Source organism: Sinocyclocheilus grahami, unplaced genomic scaffold, assembly GCF_001515645.1.
Source record: "Sinocyclocheilus grahami isolate Dianchi unplaced genomic scaffold, SAMN03320097.WGS_v1.1 scaffold206.1, whole genome shotgun sequence".
Classification (NCBI taxonomy): domain Eukaryota; kingdom Metazoa; phylum Chordata; class Actinopteri; order Cypriniformes; family Cyprinidae; genus Sinocyclocheilus; species Sinocyclocheilus grahami.
In genome coordinates this window covers 48361-60540 of record NW_015505385.1, presented here as the reverse complement: position 1 = coordinate 60540, position 12180 = coordinate 48361, and the positions used below count along the sequence as shown (strand labels likewise).

Below are 12180 nucleotides of genomic sequence, written 5' to 3'. Positions count from 1 at the left end.
AAAAAAATAAAACTCTAAAAACTAAAATCAATGTTATAACAATAGCATCACCATATGCACTATATAATTTATAACATTTAAAATTAAGATTTAATTAATACAAATTTTAATGTAAAATTTAAATAATAAAACATTTGGCAATTTAAAGTAAAAATTTTAAAATGTGTAATATTTTGTCTAAATACATAAATAAATAAAACCAGTAAAATCAGTGTTATAAAAATTTTGCACCATAGAATGCAACTTTTTTAAAATTATTTTTTATTACTTTCCTTATTAAAAATGTAATCAATTCAAACATTTAAATGTATTAATTCAAATTAAATTCAAATGTATATTATTTTGCCTAAATGCATTAAAAATAAACCGCTAAAAGCTAAAATAAGTCATTTTAAAAGTTATTAGAAATCAAAATTATGATATACAGTACAAAAAATATATATATTTTTTTGTGTATTTAGCATTGTATTAACTGTCCTAAAGTGTCAGTATTGTACTGTCCTAACATACTTTGTATTTAGGACAGTAAATGACATTTATTGGCAATTAAAACATTCAAATATTCACACAATATTGGTTAGTTTACAAAATAAAGATTAACTGGAATGAAAAAAAAATTAGTTTAAATTGATGTACTAAAATAAATAAAACTAAATAAACTTAAAACTGAAGCCTAAAACTGTATAGACATTTAAAAAAGTAAATAAACATCAAATAATACTTTAAAATTAAAATGAATACAGAGAATATAAAAATGTGAATGCATTTAACTAGAAAATGCATTAGAAAGATGTGTTGTGTCTTGTATTTGTACTGCAAACATCTTAGGCTCAGAGGTCAGAGTGCAGTATCTGTTAGTAAATCTGCATTGACCGTTCATCCAGACGCTGTGTGTGTGTGTGTGTGTGTGTGTGTGTGTGTGTGTCAGGCGTCCAGCCCGTGGTCAGTGGAGAGCAAGCCGTGGTCCAGGCCCGCGGATGGACTGTATGTCATCGAAGATCAGCACTGCGTTGAGTTTCATACGCTGGTCACTGCAGATCATCTGACCGCTGACAGCAAACTACAGCAGAGACAAGCACTGATCAGCCTTCTGGACAAGAACTGGGACACTGGGTAAATCAGCACTGTTAATACAAGCTCCATACTAAACTATTCATTTAGTTATACAGACACAGACACATATACTTCTAAGTATTTTTTACACACTACAACTTTTACAAATTATAATACGTGCATATAAAGGCAAAAATCTGTAATATCTACTGATATTTTATATATATTTTTAAATTATCTCTGTTGTCTTCTAATACGTTATAATGCTTTTAATTTAATAATCCTGTTAAATGCAATCTTTAATCAATATAAAAAAATTATACTGTACATTATAATCTTATTACTCCATATATAATATGAAATATTTATAATAAAAATATTTATAATAAATTATTTATTTATTTTTATATTACATACATAAAATAGTTGCACAGTATATCAGTTCAGCACTTAATAAAAAAATCTGTAATATATGCCATGACCATTTTTATATACTCTAGTCTTAATAATTTTATTAAAAGATGTATTTATACACACATTTCTGTTTTAATTATTTTTAATTAAATAATAATTTTTATTTATAAAAATGAATTATAATTATTTTGCTGTCTCTTAATACAAATAATTTAATAATACTGTTAAATGTAATCTTTAATAAATGAAAAATATTATTTGTATACTGTACGTTATGATGTTTATATAATGGATAGATATATATATATATATATATAAAATGTGTGTGTATATGTATATATATATATATGTATGTATTTATTTATTAGATAAGATAGATAGACAGAAAGAATAGTGTAGAATTTTAGCAATGGAATTTTAATATTTTAATGTCCGAATAATTCAAACTAATAACACCAGAGTTTTTCAGTGAAAAGAATCAGCTGTTTTGTTGATGAATTAGACTCTACTGGTCATGCTGTATGATTGTTTTTGCATATTTAGACGTGTTATATTTTACATCACTTTTAACTTTTTTCCTCATCACATTCAGTTTAGACTACAAGCTCACAACTCGGGTTAAAAACTATTTCTTTTGCATGGTTTTGGACATTTATCAGCGGTGGAGCATTGCAGACAAATAGCAACACAGGAGATGCTGTCATAATGCTTTTGTTTGGATTGTGCTTCACTCTCATGTCACCATAGCGGGAAAATACCAAGCCTTTAAACTCAGACGTAATGCTTTAATCCTTCACGATTCACAGCTGCTTGTGCAGAAATCCACTCCACTTACGCTCAATCTGCCGCATTTACCGCTAACAGCTCTCTAGTCCAGATTATTCAGACTCTCCGGCTGCGGCCGTGCAGGTCACCGTCTGCGTTTGATCTTTTTTGATCTCATAAGCTTTAAAAAGGAGAAAATGTGCTCTGTTTGGGCTGACATGAACGGATTTGGCCCGGTTATTTAATGGACTGTGTATGATGACTGTAAAACCACGTCAGATGCTATTTGGGAAACATGCATCAATCTATTCTTGGTGGTTTGGTTTTATAATGCTCTCGTGGAGACGTACAGCACCGGTTGTTCAGATGCAAGTGCTTTGTTTGAACTGCTGCGGTGTGACTCATCACACTGTCCTCTGTCTGCTGGCCTCGGCTGAACCACCTCACGGCACCCCGCTTTATGCTCCAGTTGCATTATTAAGCAAAACCACGTCCACCCGCTTGGCCAGCTTTTCAGCAAATGTGCTGCTTGTACTACACTGTGAGCCAAACTGCACACTGATTATTCACCATTTTATGCATTTAGAGATTCCCAAACCATTACCTCTGATCTGGTCCACCATGCCATATCACAAGAGGAGGGGGCATATGGGAAGATCATCCCCCTGAAGCACATTTTCATTACTATATATATATATATATATAAAATTCCCATTGAAATGTAAAAAAACAAAACAAAAAAAAACAATATAAGTGAATTTGGCTAATTTAAATTTTTTTTTAGAATATGTAATTTTTTATTATTGAAGTCTAGTTAATTAAATTGAATATTTAATTTTATTTATTTATATATATATAACCATAGAATAAATATTAACTGAATTAAAATATATAAAAAGAACCATATTTCTGCTAGTTATTTCTTCTGCCATATTTCTGCAACATATCTCATTTTCATTTAGTTTAACCTAAAGTACTAAAACAACTAACACCAAGCAAACTAAAACTGATTAAAAGACAGTATATAGACATAAAATAACTAATAAAAATGAAATAACAAAATTATTACAAAATTATAAAAAATTGAAATAAAACAAAATATAGAAATAAAATCTTAATTAAAATATTATCAAGCTATGATGATATATCTATGATATTAAAATAACACTAACACTGGTCTGTTCCACATTTTAACTTTTCAAAATTAAAATATTAACAGTGCAAAATGTGAATGAATTATTGAAGTAAACAGTCATAAAAACAAGTTCTGAATTCTGATGGAATTAGCAATCAATTTATTAAAATGAATAACTAATTCATAATTGAGAATCTTTTTGACCAATTTATTAAACTACTAATAAAAGTTATTCATTTCTGAATAACACTTTTTTTTTTTTCATTTTTGCATGTAACCAGTTAAGAAAATGCAATAGAAATAGAATTTTTTTTTTGCATTGCAATGTAAAACACAATGTAAGTGAAGTAAATTTTTTTTAAAAAGTAAACATAAAATTGTTATTTTTTTTTTTATGATAAACATGTAGGAAGCATTAGTATAAAATAGTTGGATATAATGCAACATTTACTTCAATCAAGTTTGATTTTGGCCCTTTGCATTAAAATGCTTGGGACCATCTTTTATTTATTGATGTAAAGCCTCTTGTACATGAGGGCCTGTCGTGTTGTGTTACAGAGAGAAGTACTCGCAGTACCTCCGGGTTCAGGTCTGTGACAGTCAGGGCCGCTCCGTGAGGGAGGCCAGATCCTCCTTCTACCATCACCATTCACCATTTTATGCATTTAGAGATTCCCAAACCATTACCTCTGATCTGGTCCACCATGCCATATCACAAGAGGAGGGGGCATATGGGAAGATCATCCCCCTGAAGCACATTTTCATTACTATATATATATATATATATAAAATTCCCATTGAAATGTAAAAAAACAAAACAAAAAAAAACAATATAAGTGAATTTGGCTAATTTAAATTTTTTTTTAGAATATGTAATTTTTTATTATTGAAGTCTAGTTAATTAAATTGAATATTTAATTTTATTTATTTATATATATATAACCATAGAATAAATATTAACTGAATTAAAATATATAAAAAGAACCATATTTCTGCTAGTTATTTCTTCTGCCATATTTCTGCAACATATCTCATTTTCATTTAGTTTAACCTAAAGTACTAAAATAACTAACACCAAGCAAACTAAAACTGATTAAAAGACAGTATATAGACATAAAATAACTAATAAAAATGAAATAACAAAATTATTACAAAATTATAAAAAATTGAAATAAAACAAAATATAGAAATAAAATCTTAATTAAAATATTATCAAGCTATGATGATATATCTATGATATTAAAATAACACTAACACTGGTCTGTTCCACATTTTAACTTTTCAAAATTAAAATATTAACAGTGCAAAATGTGAATGAATTATTGAAGTAAACAGTCATAAAAACAAGTTCTGAATTCTGATGGAATTAGCAATCAATTTATTAAAATGAATAACTAATTCATAATTGAGAATCTTTTTGACCAATTTATTAAACTACTAATAAAAGTTATTCATTTTTTAATTTTTGCATGTAACCAGTTAAGAAAATGCAATAGAAATATAATTTTTTTTTTGCATTGCAATGTAAAACACAATGTAAGTGAAGTTAATTTTTTTTTTAAAAGTAAACATAAAATTGTTATTTTTTTTTTTATGATAAACATGTAGGAAGCATTAGTATAAAATAGTTGGATATAATGCAACATTTACTTCAATCAAGTTTGATTTTGGCCCTTTGCATTAAAATGCTTGGGACCATCTTTTATTTATTGATGTAAAGCCTCTTGTACATGAGGGCCTGTCGTGTTGTGTTACAGAGAGAAGTACTCGCAGTACCTCCGGGTTCAGGTCTGTGACAGTCAGGGCCGCTCCGTGAGGGAGGCCAGATCCTCCTTCTACCATCACCTCACGCAGCTGTCCTGGGTTCCCTCGCGCAGACCGCCGTGGGACGAGAGCCGGCCCGTTTCCTACCTACAGCCCAAATCTGTCTACATCTTCTCTACGGAAGTGCACCAGCTCCTCGGCTCCCATGTCGATTACGCGCACGGCGCTCAGATGCCCAGCGAATTCACCAGAGCCATAGGTACAGATTACCAATCTTCAGAATTAAAATAACTCTGTATTATGAGACTGGGCCGAGTTAAAACCTGTAACAAACACCATAATAATTGCTGATCAGTATGTGATCTGAATAGCTCATAGCTTCAGTATTACACGTGTTAAGACAGTATTGATTTGTAGTCAATATGGAATCAAAATAAACCCTTTTAATTTTCTTGATACATACTTCAGCATACTTAAGTAATGCATAAATGCATACTTAATGCATTTATAGTCTTATATGTGCAATTAATTGATGCACAAAAAAAGGAAATTGACAAATTTTGCCCTAATTTTTTTGGTGCATACACTACTTTTCTAAAGATTGGAGTCAGAAATAATTATTAAAATATAAATATTAAAGCATGCATACATTTAAATAAAGAAATTAATACTTTAATTCATCAAGGACACATTAAACTGATCAAAAGGGACAGTAAAGACATTTATAATGTTACAAAAGGTTTCTATTTCAAATAAATGCTGTTCTTTTGAACTTTCTATTCATCAAAGAATCCTGAAAAAATAAAATGTATCACAGTTTCCACAAAAATATTGTGCAGCACAACTGTTTTCAACACTGATAATAATCAGAAATGTTTCTTGAGCAGCAAATCAGCATATTATACTGATTTCTGAAGATCATGTGACACTGAAGACTGGAGGAATGATGCTGAAAATACAGCTTTGATCATAGCAATAAATTCAATTTTTACTTAGATTCTCATAGAAAACAGCTATTTTAAATTGTAATAATATTTCACAACTTTTTACTGTTTTTTTAAATCGAATAAATACAGGCTTGATGAGCTGAAGAGAATACTGTAAGATACAATAAAAAGTCTCTCTGTTGATATTTGATGTTAATGCAGGAATGAGACACACTGTGCATGTGGACGACGTGATTGGCTATCTGAAGCGTTGGTGCGTGAAGGTGTCTGACAATCCGTCTGAGGATCCTGAAGGAGCAGATTTCACTACTACAGTCAATCACATCCATACATTGTATCGATACCTGTCCACTGAGTGCACTAACAACAAGCTCCGAGACCTGTTCCAGCATGCACCTGCTGTCTTCATCGAGTATGACAGGTCAGATATACAGATGTGGGATTTAACCCTCAGATTCCTTCAGAACTACCTTGCATGGACAGCTGTGCTCCTCTGTTCTCATGCAGGAAGGATGACTGGTGCTCTGGGCGCTTCTATCATCTTAAGGAGGTTTGCTGGTCTGATCCGACAGGCATGTTTCACAGATACAAGGAGCTGATTCGACGGGCTGACAGCGGCATACAGGAGCCCAGAGTCCTGGCACCGTTTTATAATCATTTGGAGGACATGAAGAAATTTTTCAAGGTCTGTTCCAGGTTTCGTCTTTAAAATCTGGCCGAAACCAGGAGTTATTTTCATTATTAAATTTGAGTATTTTTGTGAATTAATAACAGTTGTAAATGTAGACATCACAACCTTGAAATGTACAGTATGGTGAATGGATATTTATTTTGAGATTTGCGATTACGTTTAACAGTGTTATTAAATGATTGTTGTTTTTAAAGATTAACTTTCAGTAAGCATCAGATGACAGCAAAGGAAATCTAAATGTAAAAAACAGAGTAAATGAGCATGCACAAGTAGATATCCAATTATGATTTAAATCGATTACTGTTGTACAGTAGAATGTACTTTATCAAAGTAATATTTACAATTACATATATTTTAATAATTACTAATAAAAATATAATTTTTAAGGAATTTTTCATCCATGTTTTTACAATCAACCTCTTTTTGTTTGCCAAAAAATGTAATTGTTCAGATTTCATTTGCTTGCATTCTGAAAGATTAATTTGTTAAGGTTTTTGTATATTTAATTAACACATTTTTTGATAATAAAATTGCATTAAATCATAAAACACAGAATCCAGAAAATCAAAACAGGCAACATGGAATTTCTGGGAAAAAAATAAAAACATGTTTAATAGGGTACTATTGTAATTTTTTTATTTAGTTGATTTAATTGATTAGACATGCTTTTTGATTATTACAATTTAATTAAACCATTAAAACGGAATCCAGAAAAATTCAAACAAACAACACAGAATTTCTGGAGAGAAAAAAAATGTAATTTTTAAACAAAAAAAAATAAAATAAATGATTCATTTGCTTTGATTAGACATGATGTTTGATTAAGATTTAATTACACCACTAAAACAGAATCCAGAAAAAAATTCAAATGAAAAATTGAGTTTCATAAGTCCCTACTAATTCAGCTACGTAATTTAGATGGTACCAAATCAAGTGCAATTGAATATGGCAAAACTGAAATAAATGAATCCTAAGGAATCTTTATGATCATTGCAGTCTCTGAATGTGCAGCCCAGTCCGTCTATGAAGCAGTACGTGTCTCTGCTGGAGGCCGTGTGTGAGGCGTCTCCTCTTGCGACAGGAGATGTTGTCCAAGACGTCTCTGTCGTCTTCGCCAAACTAGGTAAAAACCAAATGATATCCAGCCTAACCATCCATTAACTGCTGTTTGGATGTTCTCTGATGTCTTCCGTCTCTCTCAAAGCTGATAAATGTAAGACCCATGTTTATGGAGATCAGGATCAGGACACTCTGCTCAACCCGGTCTACTGCAACTCTCTGAAAGGTGAGATCAACTGAACTCTGCAGGGCCGGATTTACGCATAGGCATTCTAGGCACGTGCCTATGCTCGCTCATCCAGGGGGGCCCAAACACAATGAAGGGATATATAATATTTTTGTTATGCTGTGGGATATCTACAACCGTAAAAGAACCAAAACCCCAGAAGACATTGAGCAAATAAATACAACAAAAATAGGGTAAAAAATGCTATTTTCATGTCTTCCACCTGTTTTATGTAGGCTACGGAAATCACGCTTTCTTTCTCCCAGTCTCTCTCACACACAGTGCAGACACACACTCGCGCACACACGCGGAGACGCGAACAGAAACTTCATGTCAGCGCTGCCCCGCGAACAGCTGAACAGCTACATGACATTTGGTTCATGAAGTTCTTGAAGCAGTTTAACTTAAATATTCGCTATTAGTAGACGCTGCTGCTGAACGCTGCTGAGAGGTGCACAGACGCACGTATTCACACGCGCTTAATCTCTCTCTCACTCTCACTCTCTCTCTCTCGCTCTCTCTCTCGTTCTCTCGCTCTCTAATAACCGCATTAGGCTGCATTAATAACTGCATTAGGCTGCATATCAATGGCTAAAGCCTCCGTTATTAGCTCTAAAATGACGTTTTGGAATTTGCAACGGAAGGTTTGGGATGAGGTGCAAAACAAATTAGTTCAACACACAAGATTTTAGGACAGAAACATGTCAGATGTCTTGAAACAAATCATCATGTGTGGTTGTGACTCCAGGCCATTAAAATTATTAGAGAAATAATGCACTCTCGAAGTGGTTATGTGGCCACGACGCCGCGCCTGTATGGAACGGTCTTTCTCAGTTCTCAAACAAATGAAGAACTACATTCGGTTTTTATTGACTTGGGTGGTATTATTAGGCCTATTATATTAATAGGGAAAGGGGGCCCAAAAATTAGTTTTGCCTATGTCACGGAAAGAGGTAAATCCGGCCCTGACTCTGTGTGTGTGTGTGTGTGTGTGTGTGTGTGTGTGTTTGCGCTGGTGATATCTGCAAATTTCTGATTTGATCTTTATGGTCTTAACAGAAATGGTGTCTCATAAAAGAGTGTTTCCCACCAAGACTAGCGGCTGGGTCACATTAGCTCGTAAGCCCATGATCGCAGACAGCGCAAACCTGGAGAAGATCTTCAAATCGCATAGTTCGGTTTGTCTGCTCAACCTGCCGTCTGCAGCCAAGAGAGCAGCCAACAAATCCAGGCATGAAGGTAATGTGTGTGCAATGCCGTTTACCATGATTCGTGCATTGTAATAGTAATTTTCGCTAAAATTACACAGTTGACTGACTCGAGTTAATTTAACAAGCTTGAATTAAGAGTCTTCGCATTTAATGAAAAAAAAAAAGATATTATACATTATATTATTTGAATTCTGAAATAGAAAAAATAAGTCATTTTGTTGGTAAAAAGGCCTTTATATGGTGAGCATACTGATCCTGGCTTAATCCAATGTTCAGATTTCTGGAAATGTATTCCATAATACTTACAATACTAAACAGTTGGCAAAATGTACTGTAATTAATTGAAATAATAACTTTTTTTTTTATTATTACTACCTGTAGAGTCTTGAATTAACTCACAAATACAAGCAAAATATAACATGAAGATTTAATTAAACTCTCTGAAAATTGCAAATACTGTATCCCAATTGGGACATCCACAACAGAAAATGCAGTTTATTATTTTAATATTATAAAAAAAAAAATAATAATTCATCAATTATTTGAAGATGGCTCATCATTGGCTTGTGCAATGAGATAAGCAACGACAACAGTCAGTAAAGTCTTTCACACTTCTGTGCTTTTTAAAATGTCTTTTAAAATGGCAAATCTAGTATCCCTATAATGACATCAGGAAAAAAATTAATAATAGTTGAAAAAATAAATTTATTCAGAAAAATAAATACATTTCACAAATAAAGTTGTTAAAACTTGTAAAAAGATATGAAATAGTCGCTTAGCTGCCATCAAACGTAGGATAAACAAGTCTTCTAATATATTGCTTTATTTTATTATTTTTATTATTTATATATATATATATATATATATATATATATATATATACACACTCCCTCACGCCACAAACTGACGGCCTGCATCATATTAAACCCGATTAAAGCGCATTGATCGATTAGCAAGCTAACGCTTAGCCGCTAGCCGACCGAGTCTCTCGCGTTCGCGTTGCAGATGTAGACCCGAGTGTGTGTGTGTGTGTGTGTGTAAGACTTGTAATGTTTTTTTAAAGAAGTCTCTTATGCTCATCAAGGCTGCATTTATTTGATAAAACTTTTTTTTTTTATTATAATATATAATATCCTTTAAACACTGCCGTTCAAAAGTTTGGGATCAGTAAGACTTGTAATGTTTTTTTAAAGAAGTCTCTTATGCTCATCAAGGCTGCATTTATTTGATAAAACTTTTTTTTTTTATTATAATATATAATATCCTTTAAAATATTTATTTCTGTGATGCAAAGCTGAATTTCCATCAGCCATTACTTCAGTATAAAGTGTCACATGATCTTTCAGAAATCATTCTAATATGCTGATTTATTATTAGAGTTATCAATGTTGGAAACAGTTGTGCTGACAAATATTTTTTTGGAAGCTGCGATACTTTTTTCAGGATTCTTTGATGAATAAAAAGTTTAAAAGAACAGCATTTATTCAAAATATCAATCTTTTCTAACAATGTAAATCTTTGCTCTCACTTCTTAACAATTTAACACATCCTTGCTGAATAAAAGTTTTAATTTCTTTCAAAAAATAAAAATTTTACTGACCCCAAACTTTTGAACTGTAGTGTATATTGTTAGAAAAGATTTCTATTTTAAATAAATGCTCTTCTTTTTAACTTTTTATTTGTCAAAGAATCCTGAAAAAAGTATCACAGGTTCCAAAAAAAATATTAAGCAGCAAACATTTTCCAGCACTGATAATAAATCAGCATATTAGAATGATTTCTGAAGATCATGTGACACTGAAGACTGGAGTAATGATGCTGAAAATACAGCTTTGATCACAGCAATAAATTACATTTTAATATATATTAAAATAGAACATTTTTATTTTACATCATAATAATATTTCACAATATTACATTTTTTCCTGTATTTTTGATCAAATAAATCCAGCCTTGATGAGCATAAAAAACTCCTGTAAAAAAACATAAAAAATCGTTCTGATCTTAAACGTTTGACCGGTAGTGTGTATGTATGTACAGTGGGGCAAAAAAGTATTTAGTCAGCCACCAATTGTACAAGTTCTCCCACTTAAAAAGATGAGAGAGGCCTGTAATTTTCATCATAGGTATACCTCAACTATGAGAGACAAAATGAGAAAAAAAATCCAGAAAATCACATTGTAGGATTTTTAAAGAATTAATTGGTAAAGTCCTCGGTAAAATAAGTATTTGGTCACCTACAAACAAGCAAGATTTCTGGCCCTCACAGACCTGTAACTTCTTCTTTAAGAGGCTCCTCTGTCCTCCACTCATTACCTGTATTAATGGCATCTGTTTGAACTCATTATCAGTATAAAAGACACCTGTCCACAACCTCAAACAATCACACTCCAAACTCCACCATGGCCAAGACCAAAATTGTAGACCTCCACCAGGCTGGGAAGACTGAATCTGCAATAGGTAAGCAGCTTGGTGTGAAGAAATCAACTGTGGGAGCAATTATTAGAAAAAGGAAGACATACAAGACCACTGATAATCTCCCTCGATCTGGGGCTCCACGCAAGATCTCACCCCATGGGGTCAAAATGATCACAAGAACTGTGAGCAAAAATCCCAGAACCACACGGAGGGACCTAGTGAATGACCTGCAGAGAGCTGGGACCAAAGTAACAAAGGCTACCATCAGTAACACACTGCACCGCCAGGGACTCAAATCCTGCAGTGCCAGACGTGTCCCCCTGCTTAAGCCAGTACATGTCCAGGCCCGTCTGAAGGTTGCTAGAGAGCATTTGGATGATCCAGAAGAGGATTGGGAGAATGTCATATGGTCAGATGAAACCAAAATAGAACTATTTGGTAAAAACTCAACTTGTCGTGTTTGGAGGAGAAAGAATGCGGAGTTGCATCCAAAGAAC

General features: G+C 32.5%; 1 protein-coding gene across 1 annotated transcript in view; it reads left to right on the top strand.

The window, feature by feature from the left end:
- The window catches only part of LOC107595630 (uncharacterized), a 67264-nt gene that overhangs the window by 44711 nt on the left and 10373 nt on the right, over positions 1-12180 (top strand). The window contains exons 36-41 of the mRNA XM_016286103.1: positions 5125-5390; positions 6280-6499; positions 6586-6763; positions 7766-7892; positions 7974-8054; positions 9114-9293. Of these exons, the coding sequence (XP_016141589.1) occupies positions 5125-5390; positions 6280-6499; positions 6586-6763; positions 7766-7892; positions 7974-8054; positions 9114-9293 (1052 nt within the window). The remainder of the gene's footprint in view (positions 1-5124; positions 5391-6279; positions 6500-6585; positions 6764-7765; positions 7893-7973; positions 8055-9113; positions 9294-12180) is intronic.